This window comes from Labeo rohita, chromosome 23, assembly GCF_022985175.1.
Source record: "Labeo rohita strain BAU-BD-2019 chromosome 23, IGBB_LRoh.1.0, whole genome shotgun sequence".
In the NCBI taxonomy this organism is placed as follows: domain Eukaryota; kingdom Metazoa; phylum Chordata; class Actinopteri; order Cypriniformes; family Cyprinidae; genus Labeo; species Labeo rohita.
Window position 1 is genome coordinate 24,205,103 of NC_066891.1, and position 21,912 is coordinate 24,227,014.

General features: G+C 35.1%; 1 protein-coding gene across 8 annotated transcripts in view; it reads left to right on the top strand.

The window, feature by feature from the left end:
- sulf2b (sulfatase 2b) overlaps positions 1 to 21,912 on the top strand; it is a 187,144-nt gene that overhangs the window by 139,330 nt on the left and 25,902 nt on the right. For all 8 annotated transcript variants that reach the window (XM_051096099.1, XM_051096103.1, XM_051096105.1 and 5 more), the window contains 6 exons: positions 2,488 to 2,706; positions 6,694 to 6,933; positions 11,402 to 11,553; positions 11,907 to 12,076; positions 19,394 to 19,544; positions 21,074 to 21,249. In XM_051096099.1, the coding sequence (XP_050952056.1) occupies positions 2,532 to 2,706; positions 6,694 to 6,933; positions 11,402 to 11,553; positions 11,907 to 12,076; positions 19,394 to 19,544; positions 21,074 to 21,249 (1,064 nt within the window). In that variant the 5' untranslated portion in view covers positions 2,488 to 2,531. The remainder of the gene's footprint in view (positions 1 to 2,487; positions 2,707 to 6,693; positions 6,934 to 11,401; positions 11,554 to 11,906; positions 12,077 to 19,393; positions 19,545 to 21,073; positions 21,250 to 21,912) is intronic.

Here is a 21,912-nt window from a genome sequence, read left to right on the forward strand (position 1 = left end):
ATTTTAATAATGCTTTAGTAAATGTTGAAATTAACATTAATAAATGCTGTATTGTTCACTCTTAGTTCATTTAGTTAATGTAGTTAACTTATTGTAAAGTGTTACCAAAGTAAAATTAATACTATAGCAGCCAGAATTTTAATTTTGTTACATCCCAATAATAAAGCGACATCATTTGTGCTCTGCGTACCTAGACAGCAACAACCCCCGCGTAGCAGAATGTGAAACAAGCGACATGAGACGCTTTGAATTTCACAAAGAGGAGTATTACAATATTAAAGAGACGCTGTGTGTGATAATTCAGCGAAAGTGATGTTCTCAGCATGGATTTGCTCTTTGACTCAAAGATGTGACATCTTCACGTTCTCCAGCTCACGCTACTCCTCGTCAGCTCAGCCTGATTCCTCCGGTTATCGCTCTCTGGCTCTCCTCGGCTTGTTTATGCTCTCCGGTTCCCCCCCTGGTTTGAGATTAGTCCCTGCTGTGTGCGTGGTGTGTGTATTTAGCTCATGGTGGGTAGCAGTGGGTGGGGTTTTATTTTCCAGCACAGATTAGCAGCTGAGAAGGGGATTCCATCCTATTAAATTATTCATGCTCAAGAAATGATTACAGTGCATGAAACAGCATTGTGCATCAATAAAAGCCTTACCCTAGACACTGCATGTGTGTGTGTGTGTGATGATCCTAATTCACTGAGTTCAAATTAGATGGCGACCATAATGTAAACTCAATGAGAGAGACAGCTTATTCCAAACATGATTCATCATCTCTTTGTGGAAAGGCGATGGTTTGATTTAACTTGGGTTGAGTTGTAGGGCAAAGCCTTTCAAACTCTCCACCGAGGAACCAAGTAAGATTTTTGATGGGCGGAAAACTAAACAAACACTTTGCAAGTTCAAAAACATGTCTAATTGCAATTTTGCAATTTTTTTATACAAACATGGATCAATTTTACATAAGGAAGGCTCATTATAAATCAGTTTATGCCCATGGTTAAATGGATTTTATCTAAAAAGATCTTTGTGTGCATTTTCTCTTGATTATATAAGCAGTCATTTATCAGAATATTAATAAAGTAGAGCATTATAACTGGGCACATACATGAGTGCACATTCAAATTCAGTTTTTCCCAGTGAAGTGTCTCAGATTGTGGACGTCTCCCACATTCTCCACAACATGCTGTAGCACTCAGAACTCACCTGAAAGATGGAAAAATGCCCAAATGTGTAATGCCAAATTATGTGGCTGCTTTGCACAGTTATCTGTTAGCCAGTTTATGCCACATAAGGGAAAAAAATTGCTTTAGTAAATCATAATTCTAACATAAAAATTCAAAATTATGACAAAAAAGTCAAAATATAACTAAAAAGTAAAAACTTTTGCATAAAATATTATAAATATGACAAAAGTCGAATTTATGAGATAAATAGTCGTAAATATGAAATTAAAAGGTCATTATTATGACAAAATTGACTGCCATAATTATGGTTTTTATTTGTTAAATTTTTTTTGGTCATAATAATAATATAGCTTACAATGACATTTCAGTGCCATGTTAAAAAATAAAAATAAGAATAAAGAGAATAAAGTTGAAATATTACCTGAATAAAGTAGAAATACTATGAGAATAAAGTCGAAATATTTCGAGAATAAAGTCAAAATATTTTGAGAATAAAGTCAAAATATTTTGAGAATAAATTTGAAATTACAAGAATAAAGTCGAAATATTATGAGAATAAAGCCAAAATGTTTTAAGAATACAGCTGAAAATTTCAATCATGTAAATTAAAGTTATAATATTTTAAGAGAATATACTATATTGCACATGCAAATTACCTGGATTGAGAGCACCGGGAGAAGTTGCCAGGTCTCCGGAAAGTTCCTCCTCTGCCTCTAAACTTATGCGGTGATATTTATTGAGCAGAACGTGGTGTTATGGATGGTACAGTGTGTACCAAGAAGAACATTTCACACTCAGTGTTTAGAACAAAATACTGATAAATGTCAGATTTTTTAAATTAGTCCAGAGATCTGTAGAAATGTGGTATTATAGTTAAAGTGTGCATCTCATCTCTGTCATTATATCCAGCTTTTAGCAGTATTTTGTCTGAATCTGAATCCTTTTTTGCACAAATAGGTACCAACAAACAGTGCCAAGAGTTTTAGACCCCTGGCACTTCTCCATGTTCACTTTGTTAGCTGACTCCTTATGTTGAGTTTATCTTTGCGTCCAGGTCATGTTGTATCCTACCCTATTTCTTGTAATATTTTAAGTGCAAGAGAAGCTGTGTATTTATATATAGGCCTAACTTACGGCTGTAACAATTAAGGTCATTAATAATTTACCATAAATAAGATCTCTCTTAAGATCTCTCCTTAACCTGAAACAATTTTCATGTTAAAATGTGCTGGAACTGAACTTCTCAGCCTCATTTGAAGTTTGAAACTGAACAAAACCTCATTGTCTGGGTTTTATTTTCCCTTCAGGTGCCACAAGGTGAAGTCAGTGTAGTGTGAGAGGGAGCCCTGAGATGGCGACGCAAGGGCTGGCGGCACGGCTCTTGGTGCTGCTGGTCGTGTTGGCGGTGGCTCACGCCTCCATCTTCCTGTCCAATCAGAGACTGAAACCACGGTTCCAGCGAGACCGGCGCAACATCCGCCCCAACATAATCCTCATCCTCACTGATGACCAGGACATTGAATTGGGTGAGTGGAAAAAGAACATTTAGATACGTTAAGGATAAAAAGAGAAAGTTTTTTGGAGACAAAATGAAACAAAAAGCTGTGAAAGTCTATGTGTTACAGTGATTTTAAAACGTTTCAGGGATGTTGTTAGACACAGCATGTAATGGAATGCCAAAAACTCCCTTAACAATGATGAAATGCTATACATGGCAAACACAATATGATAAAAGACACCAGTGTTCAAGACTATTAAATCATACAGTGATTCCAATGAGAGCTCGTCCAATCAGATTTTAGATTTAAAATTCTGATTTAAATATTTTGATGTCAGTAAGAACTTTTATTTAGCAAGGATGCATTAAATTAATAAAAAGTGACAATAAAGACATTCATAATGTTACAGATACATGCTTTTAAATAAATGCTATTCTTTTGAATTTTTATTAATAATAACAAATGTTCTTTAGCATCAAATCAGCATATTAGAATGATTTCTGAAGGATCATGTGTCACTGGAGTAATTGTGCTGAAAATTCAGCTTTGATCACATGAATAAATTACATTTTCAAATACACTGCAACTGAAAACAGGTAAATGAAATTGTAATAATATTTCAGATTTTGTGCCCATTTTGCACTGTTATCAATTTCTGCCACATAGTAAAAAATGTTTAGTAAATCATAATTCTAAAACAAAAACAGTGGAATTATGACATGATTAAGTCAAAATTAGGACAAAAAAGTCAGAATTGTGACAAAAAGTCTAATTTATGAGATGAACAGTCACAATTATAACACTAAAATGTCACAATTATGATAAAATTGCCAAAATATAATTATGAAAAATTGAAATTCTGGCATAAAACATTATAGTTATGACATAGGTTGAATTTATGTGATAGTCATAGTTATAATTTTTAGTCTTAATGACATCTCATTATTTAACTAATTATGATGATATTATTATTAGTGTATTATTGTATTTTTGATCAAATAAACATAGCCTTGGTGACCATAAGAGACTTGTTTAAAAAAAAAAAAAAAAAAAGGAGAAAGGTAATGTATTTCTATTCTTTAAGGTATTTAATAGGGATGTGACAGTCGCAATGACAACCGCGCCACAGCGGTCGTCAGTTGCCACCGGCAGTACTGCACGTGACATCACGCAATCTATGTTTCTCAACAATCATTCTGCCATGGCCATGTTTAGTGTCCCTGCTGGCAGCAGCGAGCACAAGTGCCTTCGCAGCTGCTGGAAGAGATCCACGTTCATACACACACATTGGCTAAAGCTTGCAGAGCTCTGGGAAAAGTAATTACCATGAGTGTATCAGAGGGAAATAAGGACATACTTGAATGAATTATTAACAAACTAGTGTTTTCTAAACCAGTGTCACAAAGATGACGATCCTGACTCGGCATCTGCTCATTGGACACACCTTTAGAGAGAAACGCATCTCTACGGATTTTATAATGAAATGTTTTTTGTTTTCGATTTGAATTTTTTAGTTTTAAAGTAGCAAAGCCATAATTTTAAGCTTTCTGTAGATATATTCTGACTGTAAGGCAAATATTCACTTGAGTTTCTTTTCATTTTTGTGCAGCGCTCCTGTTCAACACCAAGACATCAGAAAGCGCATCTTGTTTGTTTTCTTTATTTTTACAAAAGCGCAACGTTTTGCTGATATTGTGAGTGCACGCAAATAAAATTAGATCCTTTACAGCTCCAGATGATATATTACGCTTTACGCCTTTATGACCAAAGATTACGCCGTATTTAAATTTTTTTGCAAATGATTGCGCTGGCGCCTCCATGTCCTCCAAAGCGCATTTAGCCTCCACTCTCCAACAAACGATTGTATGCGCATAATAGCGTGCATTTATCTAAGTTAAACGTTTAAAATAACATTATGATATGCTTTAAGTTTTTTTTAGGCAAGTTGTGATGCAAAATTGATCAAACATAGGCTGTGATCAACTCACTGCCTGCCTCTGGCCGCTTGGTCGTTACTTTAAAAAGCAAAAACCTTAATTTAACAAACAAAAAATGTTCCAAACATATTTCTAAATTAACTTTATAAAGAAAAAAAAAATAATATAACCATGTTCCTATTAAAAACAAAACTGAGATATTTTAATGGATGCAACAGTGTAATGGGAAAAAGAAAGAGAAGACTTGGGCCGGTAATTTTGATGAGCAGTCAGAAGAGGGTTGGGCGAGGTTATTACGAATTTATGCAACAAATGTTTGCTTAATATTTACCCTTCTTATTTTGGCTACTTTCTTATTTAACTGTATAATTTTTTTTTTTTTTATATTTACTTTAGTGTCTTGTAGGCTAAAATAAACACGCACATTTATGTTTCAAAATTATATATATATATATATATATATATATATATATATATATATATATATAAAACACCGCGCCACCGACGGTAGTTGGTCCATTACCACCGCGGTGGAAAAAATCTGCCACTGTCACAGCCCTAGTATTTAATTCAGTGTATTTTAATCAGTGTAACCTGACCTAACTAACTTGTAAAAACCATTCAGTCACACATTCTTTTGCTCCTAAAACAAAGCAGTTCTTTAGAATCTCTAATGGTTTTAGCACAGGTACGGGAAGGAACTAATGCTGAAAGAGCCTTTGCATCTGTTGAACGTGTTTGTGTACGTGAGAGCTCATTTATTTTTTACAGGCTGTCTCTGTGTGGTGAAAAAAAAGACATCTTGGGCTTTGTCAGAGCAGAAGACAGTGATTCAATTAGGAAGGAAAGTCCCCACTCCTCTCAGCACTGGACAGTGTCGATTTTATATGCACACACACACATGCGTGTGTAAGCTGTAATTATGAATGTGGCAGAGAGATGACTGTCTGTGTCTCATCTCGTTACCTCTTGAGTGCTTGTCTGTGTGAATGCTGATTTATGTCGTCCATCCATACTGACCTTTGTGTGCAAAGTGCACAGAGGATTTTTGCAGAGTGTATGTTTGTATATGTTGACCTTTCTGCATGAATCTGTAAAGGTGTGGTGATCCTGTCTGAAAAGGCCAAACTGATGCAGACTTCCTGTCTCCAATCATATCAATTGAGCCAATCAGGGTGTAGGTTGTACAGGTTCACTTAGCTATAGTTTGTTCCCAGAGGTTATTTTAAACAATGATTCTATTTGAATATATGAGGCTTCTTTGATTAATAGAATGTTCAAAACAACAGCATTTATTTACATTAGAATTTTCTGTGCACTATTGATTTAATGCATCCTTGCTGAATAAAATAAATAAATAGCTAAGTAAATCTATCTTACTGACCCCAAATCTTTGAATGGTAGTCTAAAAACAATAGATATTTATGCTTGGTCCTCATTTACATTGAAATAAACGTGTGTATGTGTTTATTTGAGCAAGACAAGGTCGAAGAAATGCTGAGGTGGAGTGAAAACAAAGGGGTTTTGAAAAGTATATACTGTAATTGAGACTTTTAATAAATAGTGTGTGACTTGTGAATATAAAGCCTGTATCATATATCTCTAAACATACACATTTATGCACACACACACACACCGCTGGTGTCACATGAATTCCCAGCTTGCAAACAACCAATACATTTCCTCTTAGGGGCTGGGATGTCACAAACAAAGGATAAATGAAAGAACTGATATCTTTATTCTGCCAATGTCTAGCATTTTGTAGAGCAGTGGATTTCAAATCGGTCCTGCAAGCACTCCTGCCCTGCACATTTTGTATGTCTTCTTCATCTAACACACCAGCTTCAACTCATCATCTCGTTAGTAGAAACTACACAACATGAATTGAGTGTGTCTGATAAGGGAGACATACAAAATGTGCAGGGCAGGGGTGCTTCCAGGACCGGTTTGAAAACCACTGTTGTAGAGGAAGAGAAAAAGTAGAAGCCAGTCTTTGAAGTAGAGCAATCAGAAGATCAGACTTTATGTCACCTACCATAATATATGATAGATGTTCTTTCAATCTCTTTTCATCCAGGCTCCATGCAAGTCATGAATAAGACCCGGCGGATCATGGAACAGGGTGGAACGCACTTTTCCAATGCGTTTGTCACCACACCCATGTGCTGTCCGTCACGCTCCTCCATGCTGACGGGGAAGTACGCCCACAACCACAACACCTATACTAACAACGAGAACTGTTCTTCACCCTCCTGGCAGGCCCAACATGAGCCACGCACTTTTGGAGTTTACCTCAACAGCACTGGCTACAGGACAGGTGGAGATCATTCACAAACACACACTGGATTACTTGTTTAAATTCACGTTATTGTTGCATGATATAGAGTAAAGTAGAGTGGCGTACAGTACAGCAGTGTAGAGTACAGTAAAGACTTGAGAAAATTGATTAAAGCAAAGAGGATGACTAAAATAAAGTAGAATAAAATAGTGTTGAGTAGAGTTGACTAACGTAGAGGAGAAAGGATTAGAGACGAGTAGGCTAGAGTAAAACAATGTGAAGTAGTATTTTGTATATAGAGACTGGGGAAGAGCAGAATAGAGTTTAGAAGAATAGACTAAAGAAAAGAAAAATAGAAATGAGTAGAATAATGTAGACTTAAATGGAGTTGAGTTAAGTAGACTATACTAAAGTGAAATTGTATACTAGATTGAAGTAGAGTAGCATATACTGAAGTAGAGTAGAATAGAGTTGAGTTGAGTAGACTAGACTAAAGTAAAGGAAAATAGCCTTAGCCATAGAGATGAGTAGAATAATGTAGAGTAGATTAAAGTACAGTAGCATAGACTGTATAGAGGAGCTGAGCATACTAGAGTAAAAGTAAAGGAATATAACCCAGAGATAAGTAGAATATTGTAGAGTTGAGTAATAAAGACTGATGGAGAGTAGAATAGAGTTCAGAAGAGCAGACTAAAGTAAAGGAAAATAGCTTATATTCAAATATAGCAGAAATATAGATTAAAGCAGAGAGTTCTAGAATAAAATAGAGTAGAATAAAATTGAGTTGACTACTAAAGTTTTAGACTAGATTGAAGTAGAGTAGCATATACAGAAGTAGAATAGAACAGAGTTGAGCAGACTAAGTAAAAGAGAGGAGCCTAGAGATTAATAGAATAATGTGGACTAGATTAAAATAGAGTATCATATACTGAAGTAGACTAGAGTTAGAAATAGAATCAGACTAAAGTAAAGGAGAATATCCTTAAGATGTATAGACTAGACTTGAGAAACATTGATTAAAGCAGAGAGGACTAGACTAAAATAGAACAGAATAGAGAATAAAATTAGAATAGAATAAAAGAATAGAATAAAATTGCAAATTTTAGACTACATTGAAGTAGAGTAGCATATACTGAATTAGAGTTGAATAGAGTTGCGTAGTAGACTATAGACTAAAGTGCAGAAAAATAGCCTAGAGATGAGTAGAATAATGTTGAATGAAGTAGAGTAGCCATAGACTGCAGTAAAGTTGAATAGAGTTGAGCAGACTAGATTAAAGTAAAAGTGAGGAGCCTAGAGATCAATAGAATAATTTGAACTAGATTAAAGTAGAGTAGCATATACTAAAGTAGACTAGAATAGAGTTGAGTAGATTAGACTTGAGAAACATTGATTAAAGCAGATGTGACTAGACTAAATTAGAGTAGAATAAAACTGAGTTGAGTAGACTATACTAAAAGTTAAAATAGATAGCTATGTTGAAGTAGAGTAGCATATACTGAAGTAGAGTAGAACAGAGTTATTTTGAGTTGAATGGACTAGACTAGACTAAAGGAAAGGAAAATAGCCTAGAGATGAGTAGAATATACTGAAGTAGAGTAGAATAAAGTAGAATAGAGTTGAGTTGAGTTGGGTTGGGTAAACTACACTAGACTAAAGTAAATGAAATAGTCTAGAGATGAGTAGAATAATCTAGACTAAAGTAGAGTAGCATATACTGAAGTAGAGTAAAGTTGAGTAGACTAGATTAAAGTAAATAGGAATAGCCTGAAGATCTATAGACTAGAGTATAACAATGTAGAGTAGAATAAATAAAAATAAGCTTATACTAAAACAGAGCAGAATAGAGTGATAGACTTGAGAAAAGTTCAACACAGTGTAAAGCAGACTAAAATAAGGTAGAATAAAATTGAGTTGAGTATATTTACAGTAGAGGAAAATGGCATAAAGATGAGTAGGGTAGAGTAGACCAATGTGGAGTAAATTAAAGCGGAGTAGAGTAGAATAAACTTGAGTAGTGTATACTAAAACAGAATAGAGTGTAATACCGTAAACTAAAGCAGAATAGAATAAAACAGAGTAACTTACAGTAGAATAGCATTGCAAAAATGAGCACTTTAGAGTTATATTTTTATAGCATAAATTTCATTGTTGGACTAGATTAGAGACTAATCAGCATGTAGCAGCAGTGGCTTTAAGATCAATTTTTCATATCCTCATAGTCTTTGATGATTTCCATCTGAAAAACTCTGGAATAGACACCAAAGCATTATGGCACATAAACTTTTCTTAACAATACCAACCTGACATGAATGTAAAATGCATTTAATAGTTTGAGCTCTCATTCATTTGTGAGCTGTTTCATCAGTCAGGGTTGTGTCTGTTGGGTTTTTCACACACTCTCGCCAGAGATTCGGTGTGACAGGCCCCCAGGTCACACACACACTGTCAAACACACTCTCACACGAACATTGACTCTTGCACGAACATTGACATAATCTGTCTCCAACAGATGATTTTCATTAAAGTAAAAACCTTTGGGCTGTAATAGATGTTTTTGTGTATTTGTGTGTGATGTTTTCTGTTGGTGACATAGACATCAGGCAAAAACTATATGTGCATGTAAACATAGCATGACCAGCTGTGAATGCTGTGCCTGCACACACACACACACACACACACACACCTGGCAGTGAGTCAGGCTTTTAGTGGTAACAATGATCCATTAGAGCACACTTCCTCTAGTAGAGAGACCGGCTCTGACCAACATCCTTTCTAATGTAACATTTCCAACACAAATATTCATCCATCTTCACGCAGCTCCCTGTCCTCTATTTCTCTATATGCAGGTCCTTTCTATGTGCCCACTGTATTTTACAGTAAATGTGCAATGGATTCAGTTTTTATTCTTCTATACACTACTTGCCTCAACTTAACTCTACTCTGTTGTACTGTCTTTTCTACTCTTCTGTGATCTGTTCTGCTCTACTCAACTGTACAATATGGATTTCTACTCTTATGTTTTACGTACTATTTTACTCTACTCTTTTCTACTCTACAGTACTTTATTCTACTGTACTCTACTTTGTTCTACTCTACTCAGCTTTACCAGAACTTTACCTCTACTCTGTTATACACCGTTTTGCTCTATTCTGTTGTAATTTATTCTATTTAACTCTATTCTATTCTATTCTATTCTATTCTATTCTATTCTATTCTACAATACTCACTTCTATTTCATTGTACTCTTTTATACTATTCTGTGCTGTGCTGTGCTGTACTCTATTTTGTTCTATTCTACTCAACCATACACTGTTCTACTCTACCGGTCTGTGCTCTATGCTTTTTTACTCTATTATGTTGTACTACTCTATTGAACTCTATTCTACTCTATTTCGTTCTTCTCCTCTCAACTGTAGTATACACTTTTCTACTGTTCTATTCTATTATACCATACTGTTTCACTTTATACTATTTTACTCAACTCTATTGTGTTGTACTCTACAGTACTTAATTTTCTGTTGTATTATACTCTATTGAACTCTATTCTATTCTGTTGTACTATACTCACCTGTAGATATTTAAACTCTATTGTGCTCTACTCTACTTTGTTCTATTCTACTCAACTTTGCCATGCACTATTCTGTTCTACCGGTCTCTGCTCTATGCTGTTTTACTCTATTCTGTTGCACTTTACTTTACTGAACTCTATTCTAGTCTATCCAGTTCTACTCCATACTATTTCATTTTATACTATTTTACTAAACTCAACTCTATCGTGTTGTACTCTACACAACTTTATTCTGTTGTTCTATTCTCTATTGAACTCTATTCTATTCTACTATACTCACCTCTACTTCACTGTACTCTTTATACTCTATTGTGCTTTACTTTACATTGTTCTAGTCTACTCTACTCGGTACTACTCTACTCAACTGTACTGAAACTCAACCTTTCTACTCTTCTATTCTATTGTACTATACTAATTCACTTTATATTGTTTTACTCAACTCTATTGTGTTGTACTCAACTTTATTCTCTTCTACTATACTCTGTTGAACTCTATTCTGTTCTACTATACTCACCTCCACTTCATTGTACTCTTTTTTTACCCTGCTGTGCTCTACTCTGATTTGTTCTAGTCTACTCAACTTTACTAACACAGTTCTACTCTACCAGTCTCTGCTCTATGCTGTTTTACTCTATTCTGTTGCACTTTACTCAACTGTAGTAAACACTTTTCTACTCTTCTATGCTATTTTACTCAACTTAAGTCTATCATGTTGTACTCTACTCAACTTTATTCTACTCTTCTGTACTCTGCTGTTCTTTCCTCTACTATTCTGTACTCTGCTCTATTCTGTTCTCTGTTCTACTCAACACTGCTCTATTCTACTCCACTCTTTCTATTCTCTGCTCTATCCTACTCTACTGTACTCTACTCTTCTCTATTTTATTATATTACTCTTTATGATGAGTATACCTTTTTGTGTTTGTGTTTTCTCAGCATTCTTTGGGAAGTATCTGAATGAGTATAATGGTACTTACATTCCACCGGGCTGGAGAGAATGGGTCGCCATGGTGAAGAATTCACGCTTCTACAACTACACTCTGTGCAGGAACGGCGTCCGAGAGAAACACGGATTTGAGTACGCAAAGGTCTGTGTGCAAGGTGGCCAGTCATGTGGAACCTTATCTTTTCTAATTGTGTCTCCTTTCTTCATTTCTTGTCATGTCTTCATCCATTCTTGAACAGTTTGATTGATAGTCTTGTTAGTCTGATTTATAACAAAGTCAAACTATCTGTCTCACACTCTCTTTCTCTCATTGGCGCCTTCTCAAAGTTCAGTATTTTGTCAGGGTTCATCAGTCTCATCTAAGTGGCTGACATTCAAAGTCTCTGACAAGAGAAAAGTTTGCTTAAAAGTGGGGTGCATGTTAAACTTTTGAATAACTGAGACTGAAATATTTTAAATAAGTACATTAATGATTACATTTTCTACCTTTTGTAGGACTACTTGACAGATCTCATAACCAACGACAGCATCAATTACTTCCGCATGTCAAAGAAGATCTACCCACACAGACCCATCATGATGGTGATCAGTCACGCTGCCCCTCATGGCCCGGAGGACGCGGCCCCTCAATACACCACTGCCTTCCCCAACGCTTCACAGCACATGTGAGTCCAAACCTTTATCGCATGACATTTAATTTAAAAAGTTTGGTGTAAAAAATGCTGAATTTCAGTTTGTCTTAGTATTAGTATGTGCTTGGCTTTATGTGACATTTTTCAAAATCCTAAAATGTTGTTTATTTTGAGGTTAAGCTGATAAAAAAAAAAAAAAAAAATTATTGAGGTCTCAGACTTTTTTGGACTCCAATGTACATGTACAAAAACATGCAAAGGGTCAGTGGAAGTGGAGATGAACAGGAAGAGAGCAGAGAAACAGCTGGAAATCACGAATAACACTGTGAATAGAAATCTCACTGCACTTTTCTCTATTTTTGTCACTCAAGTGCTACTCGATAGAGTTGTTATAATGGAAACAGTCCTCTTTGGTTCACACTAATGTACCCAGAGACACACACACACTTGCTTTTCTCTGTCGGTTTCTCCTGCTCTCTTGCTAATTGGCCACCAGCTGGTACCAGACCTTTTATTCAATGTCTCTTTTCTCCCTCAGTTCATCTCATCTCTCCATTTCTGTCCCTCCAGCAGAGAAATCCGTCTCTCTCCGTCTATGCTTTTCCCAGGGACTATAATCCCCTGTCAGAGAGACACTGCCATTCTTCACACACATGCCGAACACATACATGACGATGAAAAGCATATTTGTACACACTCACATAGCCTCGGTTAAATCCTGTCTACACGTGACACAGTTGTTTTTAGGTAGCTGGATTTGCTAAATCTCTAGGACCCCGCTCTCACTCTGTGTGCACAGCGAGTAATCTCAAAATCTCATTTTATAGTTCTCCATGTCTACTGTTGTACCCGGTAACCTCATAAATTCAGCCTCTGGATACAGGAAATCCCTGGGCAGGGGCCTGATTTATGGAAAGAAGTGAAATATTAGTGAAATTTATATAATTTACATTTCTTAAAATAAATGTGTAAGAGTCATTTTATAATTGTGGGTACCTCTCATGTCTATGAAGTATATTTTTAATATATTTTCATCAATATAAAGCCCCGATGCTTAATTTTCTAGTACACAATTATATTTTTCCCAATCACACTACTACATGTTGAATAAGCCATATCTTTTGTTTAAAAATGTTCATATCACATACAACCCTGGTATTCAGCTGTCTGATTTTGTAAAGTTGCTCATTCTACTCTGTATTTAAGCATGAAAATGACCTCAAATATAAATTAATTTCATAGTTTTGCCTTCAGTTAGATTAGGTTATCAAGATATTTAGGTGTGCGCTTCAAAAATAATAAGTTTTTATTGTGATATATGTTGTTTTATTTGTGTCCGAAAAACCATTGTCAACCCACTAGAAAACTTCCTCTCAGAAAGGAATGGTTTGTCCCATTCTCACATAATTTGCACAGTATGATATTTCCTCTAGAAGCACATGGATGAAACACTAGAAGTTATGTTCTCTCTCTTTCCCCTAATATTGGTTAAACTAGCAAGCCTGTCAAGAGTGGATTAATTGACTGTCAACAGTGTTACACAAGTATTATTGCTGCAAATTTTAACAAGACAATTTAGCTAAATGTTATGTTTTGTTTATGAAAATATATTTCTAAACATACCATATGCTCAGTAGTTCTAGGTTTTCCATGTTGAGTATAGGCCCAAAACGCTAAAACTGTCAACTAAGTTACTTGTCAACTGTGTTACCCAGTAAAGTTAACATGGTGGACAGTAGCAAACCTAGATAGTATTTTATGCACATATACCTACAGATCATCTTTATTTCTATAGCACTTTATATAATATAGATTGATTCAAAGCAGCTATGTGAGATCATGTTTGGGTTTTGGGGAAAAAGGAAAACTTTTTTCTTCACATTGTCAAATTCTAAATGTACCCCTAAGCTTGTACAAGTGCAATTCTTGAAAAATTCAATCATACGAATGGCATGCAAAAACACATTTCTCCTTTAATTACTATGGCGGTAACGAACAGAATCACTCATGTTACCATTAAATTTCAGTTCCAGTAAACCAGATGCTATTATTTAGGTCACTATAAACACTAACAGCTAACTAAACTGTCTTGCTTTGTAGATGAACTGAAAGAGAACTGACATATTTCATACACATAAAAGAAGACAAAAAACAAACTTGAAGATTTACGTTTTTGTACTTGTATAGAATATATCTCACGTCCCAGATACATCCGACAGCACACACACAGATATATTATCTAGTTAACACACCACAAATGAGCAAACAAAAAGCCTCTAATGTACTAAATTCTCTCTCTGTCTGTCTCTCTCTCAGATTCGATTTGCTTTCAGGACATTGTGTCTCTAAGCACAAAACCACACGACCATGAGCTCCCGTTTCTCTCACATTCAAGCAAGAAAAAAGAGAGGGAGAGAGCAAAGAGATACAGTACTGTCAATAAATATTACCATCTTTCCTGAAATACTGAAGCGTCAGGAATGATCACAAACATGCACATTTGTTTTCTCAGGCTGTCTGATGATGGAGAAACCCAAAATAGATGAATAGATATTCAGTTTTTTATTAGTAAACGGGAAGCTTTTCAAACGGTTTGTGTGTGTGATAAGCTTTCTGTTGTAGTTTAACAGATGTTTGATTCACCATTAGAGCAGATATAAACCAGGAGATGCAAACCTGCCCACTTTATGGCTCACATAAACATCCATCATCCTTTCAAAGTAACTGCTCAAGTCAGAGTGTCTGGAATTTAATGTGCTTTTATTATTTTTCTGATGTCATCTCGCTTTCACCAATAAAAAACAGCCTTGCTGTTTTGCTCGTCCAGCAGACAAACTCTTCATAAAACATGATTTATGATTCACGTCTACCTCTATAACATCGCCACCTGTTTGATTGTACCTATATTGCAATGAAATATGTCCGTTTTTTCACCCCCGTAGACATTTTTATGGCATGCATTCATATGCATGTATCATTCTCCTGCTGTCAGGAGAAAAAGCCCCAGAATTCCTTTTTTAACACCCCATGAAAAATTCCCGGGACCGCCCTCATTCTCTCCGTTCAGTCCACTGCAAACCACCCGCCACCGTCCATAATGGCCTCCCGCTAGTCCTGTACTTCTCTGCTCCTTTGCCCTCGTACAGTGCTGTATGTGATTAACCCCTCGTTGCCCCTCGGGCTGGCACAAGGCCACTGCAGAGATATTGTCCAAATCCTCACAGATAGTCAGAGAGCGTATATTATTCGGTGGGAAAATCCCCCGTTCTCATCGCCGCGTGATCCCGCTGCACCTGTTTCATCTCCATCACTCCTGTGATGGAGAGAATAATGAGAATATGATCAGAAAAGAACAAGAGAGGGAGGAAGAGCGTTTTGAGAGGATTAAAAGGATTATATGTAGACCAATAAAGAAGATGAAACCAGAGAAAGAGAGAGAGTGAATACGCTGTTTACTGTCTACATAGGCAGCTGCCTTCTGAGGCCGTATTCTAACCGTGATGGAATCTCATGTGACTTATTTGGAACACTCTATATAGGCAGCAACTGTGTAGCAAGTAGAATTCCTCACGTCAAGCAAACTAGAGACTCAATTAACAATTAATTCTAGTCTGGTCGTCTAATAAGAAATGCAGAGCATAAACACAAATATTAGGTTAAGTGATGTGTTATAAATCTGTATTAAATAAAATATTTAGATTTATTCTGTGTACAGTTAAATGTTGCTAAGCTGACTTGATGGTCTAATAAGCTTAAAAATATATAAAAGTAGTGTTATGAATCAGATTAGAACTATTTTTACTCAACACATTCTTTATTGAATGCTATATTTATAATCAACTGTTTACAGTCAATTTCATTTGAGTTTCATTAGCATTTTGCTAAGCTAATGCCTTGATAGTTTTACACTAAAAAAAACAATTTGTTGAGTCAACTTAAAATAATTTGTTACCCTGCTGCTTTAAAATTGTAAAAGTTCAGTCAACTCAAATAAGTTTAGTCAACTTGACATGTTAAGTTGTACAAAGTCAATTTGGTTTGTTAAACTTGAAAGCTGGGCTTGTTACCTAGCTGCCTTAAAATTTTAACTTTATTCAACTCAAATATCTAAGTTGTCACTTAGTACAACTTAGCATTTCAAGTTGACTAAACATTTTTGAGTTGACTGAACTTAAAATTTTAAAGGCAGCGTGGTAACACATTATTTTAAGTTGACTCAACAAATTGTTTTTTACAGTGTATGAGCTTAAAATACAGTACATTGCATACAAATATATTTGTGAAATAGTGTTATGAATCAGATTAGAACTATTTTTACTCAACACTTTTTTTGTATTGAACACTGTTTATAATCAGCTTTTCTGTTTACTGTTTATGGTCAATTCCACTTGAGTTTTACATTAGCATGATGCTTAGCTAATGCCTTAATAGACTAATATGCTTAAAAATACATACAATTGTTTTGGTGAAACAGTGTTATGAATCAGATTAGAACTTTTTTACTTAACACTTTTCTGTACTGAATAATTTTTATAATCAACTTTTCTGTTCGCCGTTTACAGTCAATTCTATATAATGTTTTATATTAGCGTGTTGCTACCCAGATAGCAAGATGTCTGTTAAAGATCTCTTGATCTGGAAAGCATCTGCTGTGTACAATCGTCTGGCAGACGTCTGTAAGATGTCAGTTTTACATGCATTTTAAATCATAAACATCTTAAAGACATCTAATAGACGTCTATTTGACATCTGATAGGAAACGTCCAATAGACCTATTGTAGATGAGCAAACTACGTCTTGCAGATGTCTTGCAGATGTCTTGCAGATGTAAATGCAGACATCAAATAGACGTCTCCGAGATGTACATGTGCTATCAGGGTAAGCTAATGTCTTGATAAGCTTAAAAAGACACAAATATTTCAGGAAATAGTATTATGAATCAGAACTATTTTTACTCAACATTTTTCTTTATTGAATACGATATTTATATATATATATATTTATATCATCTTTTCTGTTTACTGTTTACAGTCAGTTCTGCTTGCGTTTTACATTAGCATGTTGCTAAGCTAGTGTCTTAATAGTCTAATAATCTTAAAAATGTATCCCTCCATAGTGAAAAAACCAGCATATTCTGGTAGGTATGTTTTGATGCTGGTTTAAGTTGGTCCTTTTCTGGTTTATGCTGATCCTTGACCAGCAAAGACCAGCATAAACCAGCAATAGACCAGCTTAAACCAGCATCAAAACATACCTACCAGCATATGCTGTTTTTTTCACCAGGGCTGTACGTACAGAGACGTCTGTTTGACGTATGCATTTACATCAGCTGGACGTAGTGTTTGCTCATCTGTAATACGTCTATTGGATGTTTCCTAGATGTCAAATAGATGTATATTAGATGTCATTAAGATGTTTATGATTTAGAGCATATGTAAAACTGACATCTCACAGACGTCTGTCAGACGTTTGTACACAGCAGATGCTTTCCAGATCAAGAGATCTTTAACAGACATCTTGCAGACGTACGTGTGCTATCTGGGATAGCAAACAGATATTTTGTGAAATAGACTTTTCTTTAATACTATATTTATAATAAACTTTTCTGTTAACAATTTACAGTCAGTTCCACTTGAGTTTGACATTAGCGTGTTTGCTAATAGAGTATAGTCTAATAAGCTTAAAAAAACATTTCGTAAAATGTTATGAATCAAATGAAAACTGTTTTTACACAACATTTTTCTTTATTGAATACTACATTTATAATCAACTTTTCTCTTTACTGTTTACAGTAAATTCCACTTAAGTTTAACTTTAGCATGTTGATAGGCTAATGCCTTGATAGTCTATTAGGCTAAAAAATACAGAGCACTTAAATACACAGGACCCCAACGAAATGATTTTACTATAGTAGAAGTAATTTATATAACCGTAGTTTTACAAATAACATGGTTAACAGCACAACCACCATTAATTTGTGGTTTCCATGCTTTAACTATAGTAACCATGTTTTTTGGTTATGTATAGGTATTTTTCATAGGGGAATGGTGTGTTGTGAACCATTTTTACTCCATTTGTTTCTGTATTGAATAAAATTCTGTTTACTTTGTTCTGTTTTATCTTGAATGAGTGTAGAAACACTATTGACTAAACAAACCTAAGCAATCAGGAAAGGAACAAATAAAAAGGATAATGAAAGCAGCTGCAATTTTGACTGTAATTTGTGTGTTTTTGGTAAAATGTAGCAACTACCTCTGGAAGAGGTCAAAAGTGGACGTTTTATACCCTGTTTATACTTTTTTTAGCGTCTTCTACTTGTGATTGGATTGAAAAAAATGCATCTTAATACTAGAAGTAAACAGGGCTATGTTTGTGAATTAAATTGGGAATTAACTGGGGTTTGATAAAAATGAATGATGCAAAGGAAACGTCAAAGAGTGAATCATTAAACAAATCTGAATGATTTTTTTAGTAAGTTCTTTTAACTCACAGATGAAAAAAAAAATCCCCTCCTACTTTTTACCTTCTGGAACAGCAGTAGGGAAGTTTTAATTAAAATATGTCATATTTTATTATATGTCTAGGTAGACAGCACACTTAGTTTTGAATCAGAGCTACAGAACGAAATAGAAACAAGCGACAAAGAAACAGCAGTACGCATTTGTTTCAGTTCCCAGTACAGACAGAAATAGATAGACTAAAGAGAGACAGAGAGTTACATTGTCCCTTGTTGTCACTAAGTTGCTATCAGTTGAAATATACGGCACCCTCAAAACAAGGCCAGGCAGTGAGCAGATCAGCGTGATGATGCTCACATTGATTTGTCTGTAGAAGGACTTTTAAGTAATGGCTGTAAACAATAGAGCTGGGGGCTTTTAATCACAACTGTAAAGGCATGGAGTCTAAGTGCTGTTTGCTTCTAACAGGCCTCTCACGCCTGTCACAGGAGCGAGGAGGAGGAGCTACAAACACTTCTCTCTCTTTTTATCCCTCAATAATGGTTGAACAACCATTACATTCACAGAATGTCAGTCTGTCAGTCAACGCCTGAGAAACCATGAGACTGTAAAATTGCAATGTGTCATTTTCGAAGAGACGGGAGTGAAAGCACACAGTCAATTGCTGTCATTTGTAATTCTGACCATGCAAACGCACACACACTCACAGTAGCACCTTCACACATTCACGCAGACACATCCCAGCTGTCAAAATCTGTCTGCGTGCTTTCCTCCAACATCAGCAGAACAGAGTCGACAAACAGTGTCTCGAGACGCTCTGAAAACTCTCTCGATTTCCCTCAGTCATGCTTCAGCAGGTCCACTGACTGCGACTCTTTTCTTCTCCATTCAGAACGCCCAGTTATAACTACGCCCCTAATCCAGACAAACACTGGATTATGCGCTACACCGGCCCCATGAAGCCCATTCATATGGAGTTCACCAACATGCTGCAGCGCAAGAGACTGCAAACGCTGCTGTCTGTGGATGACAGTGTGGAGAAGGTACATCAGTTATACAAATTACATGAATTATGCATAAATATCATACATTTTTTATGTAACTATAAAAATGTAATATATTGAAACTATTCTTAACCAAATATGGCAACAGTGTATTTTAAGGAACAATTCTCACTATCAGCTGGCATGAATATTACCAGCATACTGGCTGTTTATTAATAATTAAAAAGCACATATTAATGCCTTATTCTGCATGACCATATTTTAGATCCCTTACCTATATTTAACAACTACTTTATTATTAATAATAAAAAAGTATATTATTAATTATATTCTAAAGTACATTAATATTAATAAAGTACTATCTGTCTATCTATCATCTGTATACATTATTTTCCTAATTGAGGACATTTCCACAGTTACTCCAAATATACTATGGTAATAAATAATTCTAACATTTGTATACCATGGTATCTGCATGGTACTTTAACAATACTACAGTACTATGGTACATGATATTGCAATCAGTGTTCTCTAAATGTTATTTAAATTCTATTATGGGATTTATTACTATTTTGAATAAGCTTTTATTTTAATATTTTCTGTTTAAAGTTTTTGTGTTTTGTGTGTGTGTGTGCATTTTTGTGCTTTTATCTTTTTATTAGTTTGTTGCTTTTTTAACATTTTACTTTTTTTTTAATTGTAGTACTTAAAATTAATTTTTAAGTTTACAGGTAATATCTAAAATGTATTTCTATGGAAGCCAGTTTCTGCCACTGAATACAATTTTTTAAATTGTAAAGATAAATTGTAAATAACTTGTAAAGTTATTGCAATTTTTTTTTTCTCAGAATTGCATGATATAAACTCGCAATTGCGAGTTATAGTTAAAATTGCGAGATAAAAACAATTTTGACTATTTATTTCGCAATAAATTTTTTTCTTGGAACTATGAGATACAAAATATAAATATTATAGTTAGAATTGCAAGATAAAAACCTCACAATTCTGACTTTTTTTCTCGCAATTCCGCCCTTTTTTCAGAATTATGTGATATAAACTCACAGTTGCGAGTTATAGTTAGAAATTGCATGATATAAACTTCCAATTGTGTGAAATTAGGTCAGAATGCGAAATAAAAATTCACAATTCTGACTTTTTTATCGCAATTCTGAGTTTTTTTACTCAGAAATACAAAAAGAGAAAAAAACTCACAATTCTGACTTTTTTCTATAACTTGCAAGTGTTATAAAGTCAGAATTGTGAGATAAAAAGTCACAATTATATTTTTTAATTTTTTATTCAGTGGCAGAAACTGGCTTCTATATATTTCAGCTTAATTTCTATTAGCAAAATTGTTTAGTTAACATTAACAAAATGCATTGATCATTTCACAAAACAAAACAAATGGGTGTTTTTTTTTTTCTGGTAAATTCACAGTTTCAAAATGTTCTATGGTGCTTTTGTCTTGCTTTTCTCCAAAAAATCTTTGTATGACTGCAACCACAAAAGAAGCTGTTGTACCCTATAATTTCTTCTACCATTGTCATGTTTCTTCTGTCTGAATGCAGATATACAACATGTTGGTAGACACAGGGGAGCTGGACAACACATATGTGATCTACACGGCTGACCACGGATACCACATCGGTCAGTTCGGACTGGTCAAGGGGAAATCCATGCCCTACGAGTTTGACATCAGAGTTCCCTTTTACATCCGTGGCCCGAATGTGGAGGCAGGAGGCTCGTAAGTACTCACATTTGTAGTTGTGTATCCAGGAGACTTGGACAAAAAGATGGTGGTTTTAGATGGTCAGTAGATCTATTTCATCACAAAATTTGAATATAAAATACCTCATTGCGATGCATTGCAGACTCCAAGCTCTTGAAATATGATTATTTCCCAAAAAGTATATTATTAGTATAATATATAATTAGGTAGCATAATTTAATATAACTTTTACGTCTATAGTAATTCATCTTTGTTTAATGTTTTTGTACAGAGGCCCGAGTTACTCTTTAATGAGGTCTGAACTTGATTTATGGGGTTTTAATGACTTTCCAATGTCCTACCATATATAAAGAGAGAGGGAATGAGATCAGCACATGTTGCAGGCCATATCTGAACCTGCATCCCCACGGGAGCACCAGACCAGAGCTCTGTTTAAATGTAGAAAAATCACTCTCTCTTTCTCTCGTCAGCGTTTAATATCATTAGTCACTAGTCTGGTTTACCACTGCTGTGTGATCTGGCTTCTCTCTTTCTCCGAAAAGCTGATTAACAGCAGTAAAGACCACTCATGTGAAGACCACAAGACTTTTCACTGTGAATGAAAGCCACAGAAAAGAGGATAAAGAGTTTGGCAGGAGTCTCAGGGTGAGAAAGGCACAGCTGGGGCCAGTTCAACAT